The 25724-nt window shown below is 40.4% G+C and overlaps 2 protein-coding genes across 8 annotated transcripts in view; both read left to right on the forward strand.

The window, feature by feature from the left end:
• Positions 1 to 19365, forward strand: part of rngtt (RNA guanylyltransferase and 5'-phosphatase) — a 52643-nt gene extending 33278 nt beyond the window's left edge. For 2 of the 5 annotated variants that reach the window (XM_088361179.1, XM_088361175.1), the window contains 4 exons: positions 862 to 928; positions 4256 to 4379; positions 6190 to 16931; positions 18355 to 19365. In XM_088361179.1, coding sequence (XP_088217305.1) covers positions 862 to 928; positions 4256 to 4379; positions 6190 to 6356 — 358 coding nt within the window. In that variant the 3' untranslated portion in view covers positions 6357 to 16931; positions 18355 to 19365. The remainder of the gene's footprint in view (positions 1 to 861; positions 929 to 4255; positions 4380 to 6189; positions 16932 to 18354) is intronic. The other 3 variants (XM_088361177.1, XM_088361178.1, XM_088361176.1) reach the window with 3 other exon arrangements.
• cnr1 (cannabinoid receptor 1) lies at positions 19304 to 25334 on the forward strand. Of its 3 annotated transcripts, none has more exons than XM_088361181.1 (3): positions 19304 to 19365; positions 20962 to 21045; positions 22062 to 25334. In XM_088361181.1, the coding sequence occupies exon 3, from the start codon at positions 22099 to 22101 to the stop codon at positions 23494 to 23496; it is 1398 nt and encodes a 465-aa protein (XP_088217307.1). In that variant the 5' UTR covers positions 19304 to 19365; positions 20962 to 21045; positions 22062 to 22098; the 3' UTR covers positions 23497 to 25334. The 3 variants fall into 3 exon arrangements, with proteins under 3 accessions (XP_088217307.1, XP_088217308.1, XP_088217309.1); XM_088361182.1 differs by lacking the exon at positions 19304 to 19365 and adding an exon at positions 20219 to 20237; XM_088361183.1 differs by lacking the exon at positions 19304 to 19365 and adding an exon at positions 20245 to 20786.
• Positions 25335 to 25724: the final 390 nt, after the last annotated feature.

The following is a 25724-nucleotide window of genomic DNA, read 5'->3' on the forward strand; positions in this document are numbered from 1 at the left end:
AGTTCCTTTTTTTTTTTTCCCTCCTGCACCAGTAGCAACAGCTTTCCATTCCAATCAGGATTTTAACAGAAGTCCGATGTCATTTATTTCACTCCAACCCGAAATTGAGGTGCAATAAAATCAGCCATTCTTGTTTTTTCCGCCACAAATTTGTTATTCAGTTGTATTAATAGAGCAATGACAAGAAAGTACAGATGCATGGGTCCATTACTGCAGCAGGGCCATTTAGCTCTTTTAATGTCCGTCCTTCCTCTCCGTGTTTGCTATTATTACACAGAAAGGGGGGGGGGGGTGGACTTACGTTCTCTTATTTCTTCTCAGCCTTTCGAAGTGGAGTCGCACTGTAGTTTGAGCCATCACTTAGTCACAATACCCCCCTTTGTTTCCGCTCCACGGATGGTTAACGAAAATAAAATAGAAGCCTGCTCTTGAATCGTCCATCCTAATAGAGCTTGAGTGTCTGCAAATAACACGTTGATGAGGGAGGATGGTGAGGACTGGAGCAGTGTGTGATTAAGACATCTGTTGGGCTCCATCTCCAAGACGAGACACAAATACCGCACACTTCCATCATACTCGCAAATAAAACTCGCCAAGGCGCGAATGAACCGATGGCTCGCCGTTGTACTTATTTTATATTCTCTACCTTTTTCTCTGATTTACCTCGGCCTTGGATCGTCGACATAATGTCGTTTTCTCTCCGCACGGAGACAGAAGGGCTCACGGGAGGGGGGTGCAATATCACATTCTGTTACTAGCTGCAAAATGGAAGCAGCGTGATGATCTCTTCGCACCATTCAAGATACTCTTGCGGCGGATCCTTTTGCGTGGTGTTAACGATGGTCCGTTTTGTCTTTGCAGGCTGCTGCCTCAGACTGTCGGCTTGCTTTACGTCGGCAACTACGATCGGCCCTTTGCAAAGATGAAGGTGAGAGAAAGTGTGCAGCAGTACTTTCAGTTCCATGACAAAGCTTGTCAACTCAGTTCACCCAATCAAATTATATTTTCCAATTGAAATGAATTGAAATGTCAATAATCTGTTCCAGTCCTCCCCCCAAAAAATTTTCATACACAAATACTGCAGCATAAATGTGTTGAATGTCCCTTAAAGGGCTAACCAGGTAAGTTTTGTGTGTTTCCTTGTTTTTTTTCCTTCATCATTTTTATAATAGTTTAGATTTCAAAATTCTATGCATACAGTGTCATTTCATCATCAAATTTATAATCATTGAATCACTTGGCATCTTATTTGTTTCATATCAATAGTTAAAGTGGTGACTCGGGTATTTTTTTCAAATTAGCCGCAGAAAGAATAAGACATTTAATTGAGCTTTATATTAACTCGTTTGTTTTTGTTACATTTTAATACACCATTTGTTTTCCCTCGTTTGTTTAGCTCAACCTTATAAACATGCCAAAACGTTAACCACTAATAAATTCCTGCCTTTACTATTTCCTGATTTGCTATTTTTAGGAAAATGTTTGTCATCAAATTCCTGGCGGAAAGCACGGTAGCATGCTTAATTTCCCTGAAGGCATAGATGACGTTGGTGACATTTCCTCATGATGGATTTAATTAACTATAACATGCTGTCAATTTAAATGGATACCTTGACACTATTAATTAAATTTTGCCATTCGTCATCTTCTGAACACTGAAGCATATGATTAGGAACATAATGTCATGTATTTAATTGAAATTAGATGTCACCCTAAAAATCTCCGCCTCATGTGTTTGCCTGACTTGACTTTTGACCTAATTTAAAGAACCTTTAATCTTAGAATGCAATTCAGAAATGTTGTCTGTTGAATATAAACCTATTTGGTTAGAGAGGATTTTATTATACATGTTATATATTTATTTTTTTCATATCAGACTTCATGAATCTCACTCTGTTAGTTATGTCATCCATATTTATAAATCAGCGTGTTTACGAGCATCCAGGCTAATTCTCATTAGTTATCCTGATTAATGTCCTTTAATTTTAAATTCCATTTTTTAAGCAGACCACACACAAGTCTAGAGTTTAACACTGTATATGAAACATTTTTGAAATACTCCAGTATTCATATTCACACGATATCATGTCATAAATCTCTCGTCGACACCTATAGGAAGAAATACGAAATACGATAATCCTATTAGAGCTGATTAACTGCCATCTTTTGACATGCATCGCCTCGCCTGTGCTAATGAGTGTCGGGAAAAATTTTGTAAATTATTATTCTTGCTAATGATTCGTACTCCTCCTACTTTGGTTCGACTCCCATTTCCTGTTGCACAGCTTCTTAAAGTCTTGAGCTGACAGACCTTGTCATCAGAAATCAAGCAATCGGGCATAGCTAATCAAATTCCATCCAAACTTGATGAATTGCAAGCATTATGGCATCTCGTCCTGGTTTGCTTTTCAGTATAGAATGCAAAAAAAGAATCGAAACGTACCCCACGATTCAATTAAGGAGCCAATAAGTCACTAATTGTTTTTTCATAACATTTAATGAAGTCACACACATTCCCACTTCAATATTTGTACTAATCTTCCTCTCTTTGAATTTCCACGTCCAGTGAGAGCTCAATAAAAATTAAATCCCTCTTCTAAACTCCCCACTCTGAAATATGATGCCTCTTTTGATGGTGCAAAGCCATTTTGTGATCTGCAGTAATGCAACAGCAATAAAATAAAAATGGCCTGCCAAGCTCTCCAATCACTATTAACACACATGCACTGCCATAAAAAAAAAAAAACTGGTCTGGACAGACTAAGCACCAGGGGTTGTCGAAAAAAGTGTCAGCCAACATGTCCACCTGTGCCAGCAGGAAAGACTTCACTTGTCTGCCAGCATGCTGTGCAGAGCTTTCGGAAATTATCGTCAACGGATTTGGTTCTCTTCTTCATTCCAGGGAGTCTTTCCTCATGTAGGGCTCAGTTTTAAAAAAAAAAAAAAAATCACCTTCACGTGAAATCCACAAGTGAACCTTTTTGTTCATTTGTATATCCAAAGCACACTTGATGGAACTTGGCTCTGTGGCTTGTGTTCTCCATCTTCCTCCCTCACACTCATCCTTGCTTCCTGTGTGATATTTGTAGCGCCCCCGCTGTCAGCCCAGATGCCCCACACTCCATGAAGGACGAAGACCTCGTGTAGAATTCGAGGTTCTGGCCAAACTTGGCAGTTTTCCCTTTGCGTGACCTTTGCTGAATGTCAGTGTTCACTGCCAACCTGGACGACATGCTGTTCCGAGGTCTTTGTTGGCATTTGTGTACCGATAGTTCGTTACCATGACAAAGATAATCGTTCGATAATCGTTGGCCGTGTTTTGTCGCTCGTATCAAATCTCTGAGTGGCACGTGATGGGAGAGCTCATCTGTTGTTTGCGCATTAAATAGTGCCACGACTGAGAAGTTTTGTTTGATTATGCATTAAAGATTGCCTTTTAAAAACGAAGCAAAAATCCCTACATGGCAAGATGGCCTCTATTTGTGGCGGAGTTCTTCTGGCAGGATGAAGAGGTATCGTAAAAACACGTCGATGCAAGGGCGTGATAAGATAGTCGAAGAAAAATGAGACAGTGGCGTTGACAGTGACGGGCTCTGTTTCAAGCGCTTGAAATGGATAATGAATCATGGGAACCATTGTGATTCCAGCCTGAGGTCCAAAAAAAAAAAACTAATGATGTGAAATTCTGTCCTGCATCCTCTCTGGTCTCCTCAATGTCCCTGGCATTGCTTGAGAGTTTGCTTCTGCTCAGCCCGGTCGGGCAGATACCATCTCGCCTTCACACAATTGCTTCGTGTAGCCAGGCAACTGACTGGATGTTGTTTTCCTGCGTCGGAGTGTTTGACCTTCATGAAGGTGGGCACGTGCCTTCATGGAGGTGGTCAATGCTGTCATCATGGTTGAGAATGTGACAAAGTCTGCAGATTTCATATTTCATCAAAACACTTTTTTTGTGCTGTCATAGCCAGTCAGGTTTTCAAATTCCAAGACTTTTTGAACTCGATGTGTACTCGCTCGCTGCAGTTTCTCAAAGTTGAATCTGCCTGCGCCAATATCATCTTTTATGGTAACGAGTATTTAATGTGTTTTTAACACCACGGTCATTGCAGTTCGTGAATTACATTTATCACAGTCAGATGTGTCGCCTTGTCCTCCAAGCCAGATGCAGAATGCTAATACGTAGAAATGGCAAGTCGTATTTCAATATTGTCATCCCCTGACCTGCGAGAAGTAAAAAGCCTCTGTCGTCCGTCAGGCCACCAAAGAGCTCAAACTGTACGACAACAAGATCATCGAGTGCAACTTTGCCAACAACAGCTGGGTGTTCATGAGGCAGAGGATAGACAAGAGCTTCCCCAACTCCTACGACACAGCCATGGGTGAGTTATCTTTGTTCTTGCTAAGTGAGCAGCTGTTGTGTAAAATCACATCTAAGAAACGACAAACGGTAAGCCCAGATTGTGACATTCTGTTTTACTTCGAAGATTCATTCAGTATCTGTCTGTGGTTTGAAAGATCTGTTCACTTCATCCATCTGATTGCAGTCACATTATTGTCCTTCAACATTGTTCATTTTCATTCACCTGAACAGATTCAGTACCGTATTTTCCGCACTATAAGGCGCACTTAAAAAAACTCAAATTTTCTCAAAAGTGCGCCTTATAATCAGGGACGCCTTATACATGGACCAATATGGATTCGTGGATGAGGACACATATTAACGTAAGCTTTATGTTTTTATTTTGTGTGTTATTTATTCTATGCGCCTTATAATCAGGTGCGCCTTATATATGGACAAAGTTATAAAATGGGCCATTCATCGAAGGTGCGTCTTATAATCCGGTGCGCCCTATAGTGCGGAAAATACGGTATTTTCTGGTTGAATGTCAAAGCTCAGCCGTGGTCTCCTTCATCCATCGCTTTTTCACGCCACACTGAAAGTATCCAAGTGCTGACTTTACACATGCCAGTACGTACTGATTCATTGAAAGGATGACTTGATTGAAGAGGATAAGAAAGCAGGCCTTATTGAGTCTTATGTCTTCAGGCTGCCCCGGTGTGCTGATGTAAGAACCCGTAGCAGCTTTTATCTCAAGATAAGAGCGATCGGGCTACAATTCTGCCCGCTCCATCTAATAACGGGCAGACCATTACAGCCATTACAGTCGTCTCCAGCATTTGCTTAGCTACAACCACGTTTGACATCTTTATGAACAAGTCTGTTCCTGTGCAACTAGCAGGATGTCTTTCAGCATAAGCTGGTGGACTCGTGCACAAGCTGCAATGTTGGTAATGAATACCGTATTTTCTGCACTATAAGGCCCACCTAAAAAGCTCCAATTTTCTCAAAAGCCGCCTTATAATCAGGTGCGCCTTATATATGGACCAATATTGAGCCACTACAGCAGGCGTGTCCAAAGTCTGGCCCGTGGGCCAAATGTCTTGGATATGGACAAAGTTTTGAAATGGGGCATTCATTGAAGATGCGCCTTATAATCCGGTGCGCCTTATATATGGGCAAAGTTTTAAAATGGGCCATTCATTGAAGGTGCGCCTTATAATCCGGTGCGCCTTATAGTGCGGAAAATACGGTATTTACACAAAAATACACTAATTGCTATAGAATCATTAGAATAATCGTAATAGACTAAACGTTAACAACATCCGCTGCTTTATGTACAAGACTTGCCATGTCAAATTTGGATTGGCAGTAATTAGCCTTTTCATTATAAGCATTCCAGAATGGCAAGAATGTCTTTCAAATGTCTTCCCACTCCACTTCATGTTGGATTATATGTTATTTTTTGTGTGTGTGTGTATTATTTTTGTCGCCAAGTGAAATAAGTCACTTCTCCAGAAGTCAACCTCTTGTTACGCCCAAACAAAACCGGAACAAATCCCAAAAGAAGAGCTTTCAATGAAGGGTCAAATGCTCATCTGTCACTCATCGTAATCCCGGCAGCGATTGGTTATCGCCACTCCAGTTAATCTCATTCACCGTTTTCAATCTTTTTGGAGTGATCCGTGACAATGCAGTAGTAGAAGCCCTAAAATGCACCTAAAGATTCTTCTTTCAAATATAAACCACAGCGAATGAGTTCATAATAGCTCCCACGCAGCGTCGAGAAGAATTTCCTCAAGCCGCTCCTTGACGGTTATTCCTCCCACCCCTTGTTTCTTTTTCCCCAGCGGTATGCAAAAGTATCCAGGAACCCGTCACCAAGAAAATCTTGTTGGAATACGTGGACCGTTGCCCTCAAGCAGTCCAAGCCCAAACCCGTAAACACCAAACAGACCCGGATTCTGAGCTAATGCCCCCTCCCCCTCCGAAGAGACCCAACCGGTCCATCCAATAGACTCGACTGTAGTGAACCAGGTCTGGCCGCTCTGGATTTTTCTACAACCATTGATCATCTTTACCACCAGCCACCACCTGCCTAATGGAAAATCATATTTTAAGGCGTCCATATCCACCCACCAAACCTGTCTGTGTGGTTACATTGAATTGACCTTGTTTTATTGTTTGTAGTTTTATTTGCTGGCGTCTTGTTCAAATAAACCAAGAAAAAAAAAATGTTGATTTTAATTCCGAGCCATTTGCGAAGGTGGTTGAAATTTTACCCACGTTATTAAAAAAAAAAAAGATGTCACTTTGTTTCTGCCACTGCAAGGTTTTGATTTTTCCAAGGAGAGAGAGCACAAAACAGATCTGGCTTGGATGTGAAGACTCCAAGTTGTCCAAATGAAGGCCATCTGTAGATTTAAAGGCTACACAGATGGGCGGGGATGTAACACAGTGATGACACACACTTCACAGACAGGACAAGTGGAAAATCAATCTGCTCCCCCCCTCCCCCCCCCCCCCCAAAAAAAAAAACTACAGCAGAATCTGCTTTTATTTATTTATTTATTTTTATCTCAAATGGAGTTTCCTTATTTGACACCGGATGGATGACCATTAGTGATTATTTTAAACGATAGTGTATTTTTTGATGGATTTGAATGAAAATGAAAAAGTCTTTGGTGTAATGGAAATGATGTCTTCACTTTTGTAAGTGAGTAGGAAGTCAATCGTAATGTTTACATGAGACACCGCAATCAAGACTTGTGATGTGAGTCGGAAGATGATGTCACCAAGAATGCTAATCCAGCGAGACTTGTTGGAGAAGCAGAATAAATCTGCCCAGATGAGGTGTGCCATCAAATTGATTTAGCGTGACTTCCCCATAGCAAATGTCATTTTTTCTTAGACAGCTAACCATTTGAGACTGAATGAAGTAGTATGCTCCGTATTTCCTCACTTGCTTCAAGATGCAATGAATCAACAGTTTTAACATACATTTAGGGGGTTGTCTTCTTCACCTACTGATATATTGCGCTGAGTTAAAAAAAAAAAGATGTTAGCCACTCTTATTCCTTCCGCCTTCCTTATCCAGATCCCCAAAGTACCGTATTTTCCGGACTATAAGGCGCACCTTCAATGAATGGCCCATTTTAAAACTTTGTCCTTATATAAGGCGCATGGGACTATAAGGCACACCATTAATGCATAATGTCAGATTTTTAATCCAAATCATTCTCCATTTTATCTTTTTTATTTCAACTTCAGACGCAACAAATGACTTTATAATCACAAAATAATGATCCATAGTCTTTTTGATTCATGATTCATAGTCTTGAGCGGGCCACTTATGATTGATTTCATGACACAATGCTTCGGGCTAGTTTAAATTTAGGAATTTGGTCCATATATAAGGCGCACCAGACTACAAGGCGCACTTTTGAGACAATTTTAGGTTTTTAGGTGCGCCTTATAGTCTGGAAAATACGGTAGCTCATGCACTGTCACCCAGAGAGGCTACCTGATGTAGTCAATACAATTACCGAGACAAAAAATGTAGAAATAGGTCTGAAACCTGCGTCTCCCGTGCAGATGTTATTTTCTGTCTTTTTTGAGGAGCAGAATGTGTGTTTATTTCGAGACGGAGGCTGACGCAGTCGGGTTTAGTCACGCCGTGTGCAGGATGGAGTGAATGTAAGTCATTGGAGTGGAGGCTGGAACAAATCAAGTGGGCATGTGTTTTAAGGCCCTGCCACAGGCGACTGTTGTTGTAAGAGCGAAGATGGACGAGATGCACTCGCCAGGTGGCCCGACCCCTTCCGGGCTGCACTTGGAACTTAGCCGACTCTCATCACCTTCACCTTTTTTGCAGTGACTGGGAATATCCAGCATTAATAACGCCGAGTGGTTTTTCAGTCGATGACTGTGATGTGAACATGGAAACACAACCGGGTGAGCGCAGGTGGCATTATGAGACTCGGCGTTCTCTCTCGGTTAGGGCACGTATTAAATCATCTTTCTTAATCCACGTGAGGTATTCATATGTAGTCGGTCTGGGAAGATGGCCGAGCTGTCGTTCGTTATCATTGCTGAGTAAACAAGCACATTGTGTCCTTTATCAGGTGGCTTGTAATAACACGTTTGATGCGATTAATACGCTTAGATTGGAAATTTAATTGCACACATTTTTTCCAGACTTTAGTCAGGGAGTCAGGGCACCACTAATCTATTATCACATATTGCTCCTCGCAGTCCCATTTGAGGGAAAAGGTGATAACGCCACTGATTGTCTTTGTGGAGGGGGGAGGAGGTGGGCAATTAGGAGGTGGTGGTTTGTGGTTTGTCTCCATCATTTGCCGCATTGTTTCCATGGATATGTTAATGCACATTTGGACTCACAGCTTTTTACAACAACACGGCATGTATTAGGTCTTGAGCCACTGAGTCCCAACCAAAGTACTTATAAACTTGTAACTTATAAATAAAATTTTATGGTGCTGAGTTTGATCTTGGAAGAAATTAACGCAATATTATGTTGAAATTAGAACAAATTGGTATTGTGTTTGTGTGTGTGTATTCTGGAGAGTGTTAATTTGTTAGAAAGAGCAAAAATGATTTTTTAAAAAGTTATTAAATAAATAAATAAATAAAACACATATATATATATAAAATATCTCTCATATATATATATATAAATATATATATGAGAGAGATATTTTTAATCAAGCTAAAACATAGTCTATTAACGCAAGAAAGACATTTTCAAACGTTTAATTTCACAGTAGCTGCACAGCAGTAAAAATTGCAATTTTCATTTTTGATAGACCTCCTATTTGAAGCTGTGGGCTTTTTGCTTCTATTAATTATGACTTCATGCATGTCAAAGTAATTGAGGAAATGGCCCACGCAGGCCACAAAAGTAATCGCTGGACTAAATTGATTGTAAACAACTCACAAAGTAAACGGCATGTTTTTGGAGAACAAAAGTGGAAAGTAATTTATTGCCAACTCCCCACCGACAATAGGTTTTGTATGGGACTATGGTTCTTACACGCACTCAAGTTAATAGAGTAAAGAAAAAGGTTGAATAGCATTTTGCTGTTTCCATCTCCGCTTGCAGGATGCTAACAAAATTGCTTCGCACCAAATTTGAAGGTAGACGTGCAAGAAATTTTGATTTAAGGGTGATGACGTAAGGTGCCTGTGTTATTTTCTTCAGACCAACATAAAACATTTAAATTAAATAGCAAATATGCTGAATTTGTTTTGCTATATGAATATTTTAATTATTTAAATAACTATGATGACTAAAATTTTAATACTGGTGGACAAGCCAGGACACATCTCATATTATATTGTCCAGGCTAGCTTTTTGTTTTGTTCATTAAGTAAATTTATTGACTCCTTCCGGCTATGACTATGCATATTTACAGCTGTTAATTTGTAGTTACTGCTTAAAAGTAAATTAAATTACATCTAGGGAGCCTTTAAGGTAATGTAAAATGTAATTATTGCTTTTGAGATGCCGATCTGCAGTCGCTCAAGTAAAGAGGAGACTGATTTCACTTCATTGGATTTCGGTGATGAAAGGAGACATTTATATTTTTATGGGGTAAAGCTTCAAGAAAATGAAGTGGACTTTCCATCACCATGATTTTCTTGAGTGTTTCGTATAAAAGCGGCATTTTTGGGAAGCCATGTCGATATCAATTTTATAATTCAGACTTATTGAAAAAATCCAACTTCTCTTTGCTAAAAAAAAAATATTCAAGCTATTTATGTCCCATTTTATATGACATTTACTGTACTGAGTTTCATCACTATGTCCGGGAGGGCAACAATAACTGCCGTGCATGTCTCACAATGGAAACAAGTTTGACACCACTGGTGTACAGTGTTAAAATGAAATACACCGTGACCTCAAAGGTCAAAAGCAATCCGTTCGACAACACTGCTGACCTCTCATTTTCAAATAGAATTTTCCCCTGAGGAAATAACAGAAACAGTCACCATTATAGAACTGTACTGGCAGTGTCCAGCCCCCCCCCCCCCCACCCCGATAAATTACAGCACACTATAGCATTCACTTATCACACTGGTTGAAATCAGTCTGGATTTTTTAGGCAAATGCAGTTTACAATTTTTTTTTTTTTTTTAAGCAATGAGTACCAATTTGTACTATTTTGGGGTGTGTGATGATATACTGTAAAAAACAATTTTAAATCTCAACATTTGCTAGTAATGATTCCATTTGCCATCATGTGAAGGTTACAGATGAAAACATGAAGAGCAAACATTTGTTTTTTTTTATTCAGTTGACTCCTTGCAGAAAATAAGCCGGAGAGATTCGTAGCGATGAAGTCTTCAAACATGCAGGTCAAGCGTTTGAGGACACATCATGAAAAATACATTTTTCTCATCCTCTTGGCAATGTGCATCAGGGAAAATAAGCAGCTTTATAGATGCCAGTCATGCCTGTTAAGCCATATCTGATTTTAGATTGGGGAAGGAACATTTCACACTAAACTGTATTTTTTTTTTAATGTAGAACCTTTTGTTGTTCACAATATAGTTTGTAGAAAATGTAAGCTTTACATCACACACATCATTATGGTTGTAATACACAGTAAAGTAAGTTAAATTATTTTTTTTTCATGTCCTCTTGCTAACAATAATTGTCCCTGCAGGTAATGAAGCTTGAATCATTGGCCATCAAAACCTGCAGGCTATAAAAAAAAAAACTTTTGTAGTAAAATCTGTCCTCTTTACCAGCAAACTGACAACAACAACAAAGCTAATCTATTTCTTAAATCATTAAATTGTTTTTTTTGTACATCCCTGGAAATGTATTCTAAACAAGAAATCGTCACATTCAACTCAGCAGTCATGCTCACAGCCGGAACAAATGCTCTGGCAATAAAATGTGTCGTGAAATTGCAAAACTAATCGCAAATGGCCGCATTTTTAAATTAGGATTCGAATGGTCTAAGCTCTCTTTGACAATTGGACATTTTTTTCTTCGCTCATCCTGTATGCATGGATGTCAAAGTGCTGCTCATCAAATTGACAATCTACACTCAAGGTCAGGTTTGACGGCTCGGTCCGAATTTAAAAAAAAAAAAAAAAACCTTTCAGTGAAAATGTTTCTCATTCATGGCAGTAATTTGCCTTCTTTGTCATTAGAGCCATTAGCGATAATAGAACATCTAAAAACGGGCACTCATGGCTGAGAGAACACAATGATTCTCATATTAAACCAGAATTCAGATTGGCTGAGGGTTTTCGAACCAAAACGGGACCCCTAGCTATCTATAAAGCTTTTAAACATCCTTAGAAAATCATAAAAACCTGTTGTGAAATAACCAAGCTGCAAAATGAATATGTGACAAAAGTTAAATCCATGCCATAATAGTGTGAGATCCCCGTCAATATTTGACCATTTAAAAAATGCACCAGAGGAAGCAAAGGGCAGATTTATTAATACTTTTAGATTCAGATGATATTTTTGCCATTAAAAGGAAATTCTAAATGGCAAACCGAGTGAGTGTATTTGATTTCTTTTCTAATGTCACTTGCCGGTCCACTTGGCTCAAAGCGCCGTTAATGTCACAGCAGAACTTTTTTTTTTTTTTTTCGAACAGGTTCATGCTGTTCCCCTCGACGGGAATGCTTTTGATTTCTGTCAGGCAGACCTCTCAGCGGCTTCCAGACACACTAATGACACGGCCCGGAGTCATTGACGGGCTCTTTGATACACGACGGTGAGCGGAGAAATGCCGGGTTTCATTTCGCCCTAAGCCTTTTGCCTTTTACTTTTTTTTTCTAGGCCTTTTTTATTGATTGCGGCAGTTTTGAAAAAGACAAAAACAGATTATCCCCCCGCCATTCCCCCCAAAAAATTTATATGTAGTTGCGGCATAATCATACAAAGCTCATTTTTCCCTCATATTATTTTAAAATAACCTGTCCAAATAATTTAAGAGAGTATGGTGCCCTGAGCAGGGTTATACATTTTTTATTTTTTATTATATATCTTTTATTATAGGACAATAGATTCTCTCTTTTAGCTTTTTTTTCCTTTTTTTTTAATGCCTTTTTGTGTTTTATTTTATTTCATTGACGAAACAGTTTATCCAATTTTTGTTATTTCGTATTTATTTTTTGTAATAACCTTGGACACCAATATTGGGGTTCCGGAAAGAGATGCCCTCCATAGCCAGACGTGAGTTGATCGCATTACGTAAGCTTCGTGGTGGGAAGAATCTAAGACGGAACAACATTAAGTGGAGTGAGACTGTGAATGTCCTCCAGCAGGTCATTTTTCGAGACAAATGGTCAAACATGACAAGCAAAATGAACTTAAATCACCTCATCTGTCATCTATCGTAAATCACTCGAAAATATCTGGCCTCGGTTTATAATGTCGGACAATTTTGGCTCCGAGACATGATCTCTAATCGGCTTGAATGCAAAAAAAAAAAAATGGACCCCGGCTTGTTCTTTGTAATGATTATGGACAGAACGCTGCATACGGCACCAGGATGGAATATTTTAACATTTTGCTTAATTTCCTAATGAATAATGCATGGCTCTTTGTACTAAAGGTCAGGCATATGCCACGAGTTCATGCTTGGCTAAAATCTATACTACTTTTTAGCCAAAGCCTGCTCAGCCTATAATTGTGAATTTGAACTTTTCCTAATACATATTTAAACATTTGCGAACATTGCCACCATTTGCAGTATAGTCCAATATGTTTGAATTAAGGACGGGAGTATTCATTTGTGTTTATTTTCCACTTTCCTCCTGTCCGTTGAACAAGACAAAATACCGTATTTTCCGGACTATAAGGCGTACCTTCAATGAATGGCCCATTTTAATCCAAATCAAATCATTCTCCATTTTATCTTTTCTATTTCAACTTCAGACGCAACAAATGACTTTATAATCACAAAATAATGATCAATAGTCTTTTTGATTCATGATTCATAGTCTTCAGCGGGCCACTTATGATTGATTTCATGACACAATGCTTTGGGCCAGTTTAAATTTAGGAATTTGGTCCATATATAAGGCGCACCGGACTATAAGGCGCACTGTCGGCTTTTGAGAACATTTTAGGTTTTTAGATGCGCCTTATAGTCCGGAAAATGCGGTAGTCGACTGTAAATGCGAATTCTTTGTTGGTGATGTATAAATGCTATTGGTCCATTCATGTCCATCCAAACTCTTAAGGCTAATCTTAATCTCTCTCGCTCTTGAAAATGCCCAATGTAGGTAGCAATGAGCATTTTTCTTTTCCATGTAATGATTCTCCCCAGACCTTATCTTTCCTGATGCGGTAATTCCCCCCCCCCTCCCTCCTTTGTTTTCCATTTACTGTGCACAAATAAGCACCCTTCAACATGCCGCCTTGTCAATTTCATCACACCTCCTCCTCCTCAGCCATCAAAAGTTTGCCCAAAGTTTCCATGCATACATTAAGGCAAGACGTGGAAAATGACAGCCTTTCCACCCTTTTTTCAGCTTGTCTACCACCTAATTTCCAGCAAACTAGACAACAACCTGTATTATAAATGATGTGGTTGCGCAAGTGTGCACACCTTCTTATAAAAGCCAACGTGGCTGCAATCACTTTTCAACTCATGTTAAACGGGAGTCAGCATATACCTGCTCGAATTTAACAGACCGCTTATTAACCCCAAATCAATTTCAGTTTTCTCTTCCTGACATTTTTTGGATTTTGGTCCAATTTCTTAAAGTCACACAATCCTGGGATTTCAACAGGGGTGTGTAGACTTTATATACCCAACTGGCTCCACTTGGATCAGTCAAAATACCGTATTGTCCGCACTATAAGGCTTCAATGAATGGCCCATTTTAAAACTTTGTCCATATATAAGTCCATACATTTGGACACACCTGCCATAGTGGCTCAATATTGGTCCATATATAAGGCGCACCTGATTATAAGGCGCACTGTCGGCTTTTGAGAAAATTGGAGGTTTTTAGCTGCGCCTTATAGTGCGGAAAATACGGTAGCTACTTTTCTACAAAATACTCTTCTTTCATACCCACTTATCAACTGCCCTACATCTGTCCCCACCTATTTACGTACCTTCCTCCCTCCATCCCAATCAGTCCACACCCATCTATTTACCCACCCATTAATCTTCCATCCCGCCAATCTCGTTTCCTACCTGCCCAATCGACTGACCTGCTTACTTGCATGTCAACTGACCCACCTTACGTCCCATATCTCTTCGTAAAGGTACTACATTCTGTCTCATGTACATTACAGTGAAATGTGTTCTCCATCCCTGAGGACCAGTGGCAAGCTGCCGTGGATTGATTTCGATCTTGTGTAAGTGCTTTAGGCAATGAAAGCAACTGGAAATTAATCATGTACTGTATATTTTTAGCCGTGGGAGGAAACTGGAGCAAGACCCACAAATACTTGGGAAAACACGCATGGCAACTTTCTTGCTGGGAAGCACTTCTGTTAACCGCCGTTTTCATCGGAAAACTTCTCCTAACTTACCTGTTTATCTACATCTACCCAATTCCTAGTCACTGATTTCATTTCCCCTTTGTTTATTCGATTAGATACCTGCAGAGGGAGCTGCGGTAATTACAAACTATTATGAATTAAAAAGGAAATGTCAACTTTGTTAACCACTGAATAATGGCTTCGATTGAACTTTACAACTTCACGATTGCAAAAAACTATTTTGCGATGAAAGAGAACCTCAGCTGAAATATTAAAAGAAGCCACATACTATAAGAGTGAAGTTTAAGGAAGCTTAACTTAAGAGAGAATGTTAAACAGTTGAGGGAAGTGATATGAATCACAATTATTACATCAGAGCTTTAAAGTTGAGCTGCTGTGTTCACCTGGAGTAAAACTCTCCAAGCAGACATTAGTATGCACTTTGCATCTAGACGCCCCGATGTAATTGACAAAAAGAACACTTAACTTCTGAATTTTTTTTTTTTTTGATGAGATGCAGAGGAGGGAGAGATTTAATTACTGTTCACGGGGATCTGGGACACCACAGCAAAAAAATCCCAGTCACGTGATTTAAAAAAATAGAATTTAATGAGACTAGAGAAAATACATTTTGGAAGTTATACAGAGAAAAAAAAATCAATTGAACAATGAAGCAATGTAAGAAATGGAGAGAGCACAGACTGTCATTGATGGGCCTGTCTGTCTTTATTTAAAGCCATCCAAATGTGTGAATGTACAAGTACAGCGTGTGAATGTTCTAGTATGTAACACATTGCGCAAAATGCACAAATCCACGTCTGCCCATTATTTTTACATCTCAGCGGGAAATCTTGCTCACTATTTAAGTCCAGCCCAAGTGTTGTCCCTTCTCAATATAATTATAAGTGACTCCTGCAGACTTAGACCGGACTGGCAATGCGGCTTTAATAATGCCGTTTGTTGATGAGGGTCTCCTGACCGTGAAGCTCAGATCCCCGTGACCATGAACGACAAGGAGGCCTGCTATTAGGCAGGAAGCCGTAGCACCACTTATTGGAAGTGGATGTTGTTGCCATGACGCCAGAGCTTCAGAAGTGTTAAGCGGAGCAGATGTTAACTGTTTTCCACACCTATTTTTTCCTTTTGAACGCCGTGTCCTCGCCTCGGTCTTCATCATGCCTGCACCTCCCAGGTTTACTGATGTGGAATCGGCTTCCTCGTACCTATTCGCATCTCCTTGGGATAATTGGCTGAGAACATTTTGTTATTATTTGCCGCCTTCTTCATGTGTTGTCGAATCCTTCCCTGCGGATGAAATGATGATGTTCTGCTTTTGTTTGCGCTCAACCTTGGCTGTGTCATTTAGATCCCCTCCGTAGTTGTCATGCCAACGGCATATCTAAGGCCGTCGTGCCGATTCAACGGAGGGTTGGGAATGGTTGCGCTTCACAGACGGGCAGGTACGCGCAGCCGCTCGGTCCACGCGTTGTCTTTTGGCAAGATTTGGGTCACGACAGATTGCTCAAATTATGTATCGACATCGAAATGACTGACAAACAGTGCCAAGTTCCATTTCATTTATGGATAGACATCAATTTGTGCCTGGAGCACATTACAAATACCGGATGAAAGAAATTAGGCCGGTTAATTAGGGGAAATTACTGCGTGTATTAAAAGATAGGACATCCATGCATATTTTAAAAAAATAAATGGCACTTCCTGGAAAACCTGCATCATACTATGCAAGTACATCCTCTGAAGATAAAGTACAAGAACATAAAAATCACTTCAGATACACGCTTGCATAAATTACCGTACTTTCCCGAGTACGTCCGTTTCCGAAGGGGTTGTTTTTCAAATAAAAATGAAGCTGACTATACAATTTTTATAGCACCTTATAACGGTCGACAATAACGTTGTCTCCCTTGTTGCTAGAGAGATGTGACTTAATGAATTCCTGGACAGATGGAACCGCCAGTCCGTCCTTTTCCACTGCAAGGTCGGACATCCTGGTCTCACACCTCATGCAGGGTGTGTTACACCGGGACATCCATGCCATCTGCACCCCCTTCTGCCCTCCCCCCAAAATCCCAAACCAAGGTGATCTCAAACACTGGTCCCCCCCACCCCATCACCAAAATTGATTTTAAGTAAGCTCAAAGTCACTCAACCTTTTCAAACTATCAAATATAAATACTACATTGAAATTCATACAGAAGTTCCTAGACAAAATAGTTTTAGGGCACCTCCTTGAGTGGTGATAAATATTCTGTTTAGTCGTATTCCCAAAATGGCTCTCAAAATGGAAAGAAATGTCACTGCAGTTGGAGATAAGCTTTATCACTCCTGCTAGGTGCCATTTTGAGTTATTGTCCATCTGAAAAGCTGGCATTAATTTAACTGGTACATGAATGAGCCAGGCTTGATTCAATTCAGAAACTTTGAAGTTACTAAAGCTATTCAGCTCCGTCACAATGTTTGGGTGGACCGAGCAGACGAGGCTCTCTCGGAGGAGAAGCCGCCAATAGAAATTTAAGTAGAAAGAGGAAACAAACACGGATAAGGAAGAAAGATGGCCGACGACGTTTCTTTCCGAAGGGTTCACGTCGACCCAGAAAATGGGCAACATTTAAATTGGTTGCCAGAATACATTTAGTGAGAACTAAAGCACCAGCTGCATTGTTCTTCCAAATAGGTTCTATCTCAGCTTCTTCTCACTTGGCAACTGGACTAACACTCCAGACAAGTTTAGAATTCCACGAAGATTATTTGTGCCACTTTCCGGTCCAGGGTGAAATGGCAGACAGGAGCCAACGACAAGGAGGAAAGTAAGATCAAAAGAAAATAAATGACAAAAGATGCCAGGACTGTATTTATTTCTATCATTATCATCGAACACCATATGATGGATCATCCACAAAACTAATAATCCAAACAAGGTTGTTTTTAATAACTTCATTAGTAGAATCGCATTGTGCTTTATTAGCAAGGATGACTGACGTGTGATTCTCAGTTTATGAGCTAGTCACCATGGAGTGAGTCATGCCGTTATCACAGGAAAGTCAATCCAAGTCTAGTTTGATTTGATTGGCTGCCAAGAAATCAATGGAATTGATTGGTAACTGCTGCCATTTAGGATATTTAGTGACTGATGTAAATTTAAGGAGATTGTCCTTCAAGTGCTTGGTCAAGATCACAGAAAAGATGCAAATGAAATGATTCACTTTTGAAATGACTGATTATTGTGGTTGTTAGTGACAAAGATGTTTAAAGTGATTGTTTTCATCAAAAAAAAAAAAAAAAATGCAGGATTTTTTCATGTAACATGCCAGACAAGCTGGCAACTTTATTTATTTTGCCTACTTGGATTTGCCATATTTGCACAAATGGTGGCCAAGCCTGCTTATTTACTCAACTGCAGATGGGGGAGGGGGGAGATCTTCTGCTAGGGGGGGGGTATGCAGATGGGGGGCGGGGGGGTGTTAACTTCCAGTTCCTTACGAATGCGCTTTTGTCTCATCAGTTTCTTCTTCCGCCATGTTGAGTACGATACCTCCACACAAGGTAAGCTCATTAATACTTCACAATTACTTCCAATCATTTGAGCCTGCTTATGCAACTCGGTAGGTACTCCTGTTTTGGTTAGCAACTGGAATGGAAATCTTCAGAATTTTTTTTCCTCTCGGTAATAGGCACACTGTGAAATACCTATTAGCACATCTGCTTCAAATTTCACCAACCTATGATGATGACCTTATCTCAATTGACTCCTGATGCTTTTTGCGAACATACACAAGTTGAAGCGTCTGTCACCTTGCAACAAACGTCGATGCTACCCATGCACAGACGGCTTTTATTGGCTGGTTGGATTTAATTAAATCCCTCCATCACCAATGCTAATAGAAGTTCATCAATCGCAGTACGAATCAACCGATGGTGCAGCTGTTCCAATATGGACGCTTTTCACTCGTGCGCTTGCATCGTTCTCGACGATAATAAACACAGAATTAGGAGAAGGTATTGAGCTTTTTCATGAAATGCACCTCAAGTATTTCCAGGCACATTTGACACGGTGAAAACCTTAATCGCCTATTTGGAAAAAGCATATGCTAATCTTCAGATCAGCAAAATACCAATAGGAGTAAAGATTAATGCCATGTTCTGTTTCTCCCTCACGGTGTGTGCTCCAACGAGGCTTTAAAAAAAACCTGAAGGGAAGATGTAAAAAAGTCACCCACTAAATTCAGTGTCACGTTAATGTGAGGCCTGAGGCGGGAAAGGAAGCAATTAACACGTCACATATTAACCTCTGGATTACGTTCCATTAATTAGTGGTCTGAAGTTCCTCCTATGCTCAGACCAAGCCGAAGTTTTGTGTATTCCTACGACAGACTTAACTGTATTGTTTTTGCTTTTCCTCTCTCTCTCCTCGCTGATAGATGGATCCAAAGTGAGTCAGTGGAGGACAAAATGTTATGTAGCACAGATGGCCAGAAGCTTTTTGCCTGAGCCACCGCTTATTGCTCACTAACAGGTTAGAATGTCAAACGAATGAGTGGAAACTGTCACAACATTTTTGGGGGGCTGCAAAAGTGTGGATGCAAATGTCTATTAAATATTATATTAAATGATAAATTAAATAATATAATATTAAATGTAGTTGGACAGTGTGCAGGTTGTTTTGCTAAGCAGATGGAGCGATTTGCATTTTTTAAATAACATCAATGGAAAAGAACTTTACTGCTGTTAATTAGATTCAAATAAAAGAGTTTAATAACAAATAATTAACATTCATTATTTAATGAATGACAAATTAATTGGAATGGGATATTTAACGATGTACTCTGGTGCATGTGAATGGCAACAAAGCACTCAAGAAGGTGCTGGAGAAATTGTGGCGTGCTGAATTTACATGCTGTGAGTCAGAAAGAGATTTCAACATCGATAGATGTGATGGTCCTTTTTGCCATGCACGAGGATCACGACTGAGTCATGGCCAAAAAAAACTTTTTTGACTCATTAAAATTTGTGCTCACCTGAATAACAATTGTCTAACAAAGGCCATGTTTGCCTGATTTCCAAAACGCTAATTCAGCCCTTGTGTCAAAAACAAAAAAGGCTGACATGACTTTGTGATGTTTGCCAAATAAACACGTGGAAATCAGATGCGTAGAGATTTGCAAAGCCACTTGACAAAGGTTAATTGGTCACTTAACACACACACACACACACACACACACACACACACACACTGTTGAAAAGAATTTAACTTGTCTTGTTCCAAATTGACTTCAGCACTGATGCCAGAAATTAAGTTGGCCAATTAAAATGTATTTTATTTTATTTCAAGATGGCAGCCCCCAGCAAAGTTATCCACTGTGATTACCGTATTGGCCGGAATATAAGGTGAGGTTTTTTTCATTGAAATAAAACTGAAAAAGGGGGGATCGTCTTATAATCAGGGTCGTCTTATATTCGGGACAATACGGTAATTGGTTTGTCTGACATTGCCGTATTGAATTTAAATGAAAGTAAGGTCAATTATGAAATATTGTAAATTCCTCAGTGAAAATGACATCAATATGGGTAGAGGTGAGTCCTTTTTTTGTTTTTTATTTTTTCCATCGCTATGTGGTGACTAGTAGCACGACTGGAGCTAAACCAATCATCTCATTGGCTGTTTTGACATGTTCTGGTTTCAATTCTATTAAAAGCTTGAAAACAAAGCGCTGTGGAACCTCTTGTTTCTACGCCCCCCCCCAAGTCAGGCTTCTAATTTTAATAGAATTTTTTCGTATTTGATGCTTTTTATGTCTGAACTCGGCGATCTGCATTGAAAAAAGCAGCCTGGGAATTCAAGTAGGATTTCTGTGTGTGTGCACTGACTGGCCGGCCAGCTCGGAAAGTGGATGCAGGCACGTGACGTAGCTTAGAGGGAGCGACGCCTTATAAAAAGTGAGAGGAGTGTGGAGAGCACAGAGCGTCTGGAGGAGCCGCGCTCTCATCCTCCAACAGGAGAACCACTTCAACGCGCACACCAAAACTAGTCGAATTTGCATGAAAAATGGCAACCAAGCTTTCTTTGTATTAAACCACACTTTTGTTTTTGCTTCTTTTTACCAAATCTTAGAAAAAGCTGGATGTTGCACTTCTGCCTTGGATTAACGCGCAAAGATAAAAGGGCGGATCTGGGCACCGGAGGGAATTATGTAAGGTAAAACATCATTTGAATCTTTTGGTGCTTTTTTTCCGCATGTCATTCATATTTGTTTTGATTATTCTAATGCATTAGCGGGGGTTTCTACGTTAAAGTACATTATGTTTCCACAATTTTGCAACTAATTACCAGTAAGTGCCATACTGAAGTTTGTTCTTTAAAATCTTTAAAATAATGCATGAGATTTTTGTGAGGTTTTAAACCTTGACAGAAATGCATGTATATAAATTTAATATCATGGAAAAAAATGCTGATTGTATGTCAAATACAAAAAGTGTGAAATTTCTTGAAATGTTTGTTACTCAAAAGCAATGCTGCCCCCCCCTCCCTTCCTGCAATTATTGTATACTACCAAAAATATTAGATGTACCTGCAAAAAAATATTTAGGTGCACGTTTTAATCTCCCCAGCATCAAATGTACACACGGATGTGTTATGTGCATGGAGAGCAGCGTCCTCATGGGAGAAAAATGAACCCCACGAAGATGATATTGACTCAAATTGATTTTTTAAACTACATCATTACATTTGATTTGTAGTAATGCGTTCATGTAAATGTTATTTATTGGGTCTCAGAAGTACTGCTGCAGCCCCCTATTAAAAATACATCGACTGACCAAAATATTAGGTACACCTGCACAAAAATCCCCATTTGTATGCAAGAGGTGTGTCTAATATTTTGACTCTCAGCGGTGTCGTTAAATGAGATGCACAATAACAAGGATATAACATCAGGTGTATTATTTATTTATTCTCTTTAAATATTAAAATAAAAATAACTGAAGGTGTTAAAATGTTTTTTTCTTTCGTTCTGCTGCATCCCCCGTTTGGAAAAACATCTACAGGCATTAAATGCACGTCAATGCCTGCCATCTAGTGGTGATTGGTGATATTACAACTTAGAACTAAAGTCGAACCTTGCATAATGATGACAAATGCGATTTAAATTAATCATTAGTGGTGTTTCTAATGTGATTACTCCATGTCTGAGACAAATGTCCGTCCGTTTCCAGGTTGGTGTAGGTTGGTCCTCTCGTCTCTCCCAGCAACATGCAGTCCGTGCTGGATGCTGTGGCCGACACCACCTTCCGGACTATCACCTCTGGTTTACAATATCTGGGTTCCAATGACGCCAACTACGATGAGGCCGTCAGTGAAGTGGACTTCAAGGGCGTGTTCTCCCTGCAGAAGCCCTTGTCCTCCTTCCGCAGCAACGCCTTCCCTGACAAGATCCCCCCTGACGAGGAGCTGATCCTCAGGGGATTCTACCCCACCAATGCCACAGAGCTCCTGTCCAACCGGACCACGTTCCGGGACGAGGGCAATAACATCCAGTGCGGGGAGAACTTCATGGACATGGAGTGCTTCATGATTCTGACACCCAGTCAGCAGCTGGCCGTGGCCGTCATGTCGCTCACCCTTGGGACCTTCACAGTCCTGGAGAACCTGGTGGTGCTCTGCGTGATCCTGCAGTCGCGCACCCTCCGCTGCAGGCCCTCCTACCACTTCATCGGCAGCCTGGCCGTGGCCGACCTGCTGGGCAGCGTCATCTTCGTCTACAGCTTCTTGGACTTCCACGTGTTCCACCGGAAAGACAGCCCCAACGTGTTTCTCTTCAAGCTGGGCGGAGTGACGGCGTCGTTCACCGCGTCCGTCGGCAGCCTCTTCCTCACCGCCATCGACCGCTACATCTCCATCCACCGACCTTTGGCCTACAGGCGTATCGTGACCCGGACCAAGGCGGTCATCGCCTTTTGCATGATGTGGACCATCTCCATCGTCATCGCCGTGCTACCTCTGTTGGGCTGGAACTGTAAGCGCCTCAAGTCGGTGTGCTCCGACATATTCCCCCTCATCGACGAGAACTACCTGCTCTTCTGGATCGGGGTGACCAGCGTGCTGGTTCTTTTCATCATCTACGCCTACATCTACATCCTGTGGAAAGCCCACCACCACGCCGTACGCATGCTGAGCCGCACCTCCCAGAAGAGCCTGGTGGTGTACTCGGCGGACGGCACCAAGGTTCAAACCACTCGCCCCGAGCAGGCCCGCATGGACATACGCCTGGCCAAGACTCTGGTGCTCATCCTGGCGGTGCTGATCATCTGCTGGGGTCCCGTGCTGGCCATCATGGTCTACGACCTCTTCTGGAGGATGGACGACGACATCAAGACGGTGTTTGCTTTCTGCAGCATGCTCTGCCTGCTCAACTCCACCGTCAACCCCATCATCTACGCCCTGAGGAGCAAGGACCTGAGGCACGCCTTCCTCAGCTCGTGTCACGCCTGCCGGGGCAGCGGCCAGCAGCTGGACAACAGCCTGGAATCGGACTGCCAGAACCGCAACATCTCGGCCAACAGGGCCGCCGAGAGCTGCGTGAAGACCACTGTGAAAATAGCCAAAGTAACAATGTCAGTGTCCACCGAGACATCAGCCGAAGCCGTGTAACTGGCTGCCCAGATTCGAGGAAAGTGGGGAAACCAGATTTGAATAAAATGATCATTTTGGGTTTTAGTAGAGCAGATAAGGCAAACGATCCTTCGTTTGATGACTCACGTGTGAAATTTGGCAGAATATGAGACTTACTTTAACAAAAAAGGCACTAGCCACCTGTTTTCTTGATATCTGTCCATATCACTTAATTTTTTTTTAGGACTATTTCAAGACATTTGTTCAAAGAATTACTGGGGGGAAAATGATGTAGTGGTTCAGTGGTTCTTCTTTTCTTAAATTGTGACTTACAGAGTATATTCATACCAAATTTCATTCATTTCTTTATCATCAACTGAATGATTCTGGCCTGAAAAAATAAATAAATCTAGCATTGTTAGTGTCTGAGCACAATGTGTGCCCAAGTGCCAAAATGGTGTTATACAAGGTCAGACTGGAAAGAATTCTTCAGTTGACTTTCATGATAGTCCAATTAGTGAATGCATTTTATATTTTTGTACTGTGACTTCAGGTTTTGAAAACAATGTTTCGTCACGTTGGGAACAAGGGGCTACTGACATTTTGAATTCCACACGGCTTACTGTGTGCACCATGAATACAAGAAATAGTCGCTTTCTTTTCCTCTCTCTCTTTTCTCTCTCTCTCTCTGCCCTTGAGTTTCTCACAGGCGTTTATGTACATAAAATCTCATAATTAAAACAGGTCACTTTTTATACTTCTTCTGACAACACTCAGTGAGTGGCAAGTGTGCAAGGGAGTGTGTGAAATGAATGGTGAGGGGGAAAAAAAAAGCGCTTCTAACTCGACAAAAATAAATAAATGCAGCTTTTTTTTCAATATGTGGTAAGAACTATTTTTTTTAATGAATGGTGGTGAGCACCATTGTATAATTGTATTTGTTTATTTGCTCGCCGTTGGAGATTGTAGAGTGTTACAATCAGCAAGTGCTCAGTGTTATAATGCAAGAATAGTGTTGCAATTAGGGATGGGCATTTTTACAAGAATGTTTTTTGAAATATAATCTGAGAATCTTTGAATGTTCTGAACTCCTATGCCCATACCAGACTCATAAAGAGCTGGAAAAAAGGGGACATCTTCTACCACAAACTACTTGAGACTGAATCAACCGCACCTCTGCTGGTTGATTGACAATCAATCGATTATCGAATGCCCATCCCTAATTCAAATCCTAACGCTCAGCTATTCGTGTGGGCAAATATTTTGAACAATAAAAATGAGCGAGGACGCAGTGTGCTGGTCACAACTGTGCAAGCTGCTTTCATCTCATGTCTGCTTTTACTAGATTGTATGTGCGTAATATTTTGTGACTTGGTGATATAGTTCCAACCCAAAGCCTTTAAAGAATCATTACAGTGAGTTGTATCCAGTGCTACTGTTGCAGCAGGTCATTTTTGTTGTTTTGTAAAAGCCACTCATGCTCTGGCCTCTCGTGAAGTAATCTTAGCGTAATGGAATTAATGTCTGCTGATCATTTTATGTGTAGAAATAAAATGGATGAGGGGTGTTCGCACTTACAAAAGAATGACAGAATTTCCCCAAATAAGCAATGTAGTGCTTTTTATTCTAGGAAATTGACAGCACAATTGTTTTTCTATTGATGTGACGCTATCCATAACAGCTCTGTACCAGTAAATGCTTCTGCTGCTTCTTGTATTCTTGAATAGTGAAGACTAAAAAAAAAAAAATGTCAACTGTCAAGTGACTTTCTGTACAGTGGTGGGAACGTGAAGACTCCTCAAAACTACAAAAAAAAAGTCACAATTGCTCAAGTGTTTTTAATATTCCTGTTTCAATAAAGTCGCAGCTAATTGTCATTGTCTGAAGCTATTTGATTATTTCGAAATGATAAACATCAGGGTTGCATCAAAGAAAAGCATAAATAGGAACAGTTGTTTGTCTGTAAATATGATTTCTGATTACCTTCACGGTTCTACTCTGCTCTATCTTACACAACCATTATAAGGACAAAGTAAAAGGAGGGATGGATGGAGAATCTTCAGAATGTATGATTTTAGCGCCATCTGGTGGTTCTTTTTATGTATTTTTGCTCAGCCATAGATGTATAGCGATTGTTGTATATACATATATATGTGCTTTAGTTTAAATTGTACAGTATAGAGTACTGTACACAGTGCATGTAAGAATAGTTAAATTATTACCAATTCAATTTATTTTATATATTGGCAAATTAGTTTGTTTTTAAT

The sequence above is a fragment of the Syngnathus floridae genome, chromosome 19, assembly GCF_059516105.1.
Source record: "Syngnathus floridae isolate MCC-2025c chromosome 19, RoL_Sflo_1.0, whole genome shotgun sequence".
Classification (NCBI taxonomy): Eukaryota; Metazoa; Chordata; class Actinopteri; order Syngnathiformes; family Syngnathidae; genus Syngnathus; species Syngnathus floridae.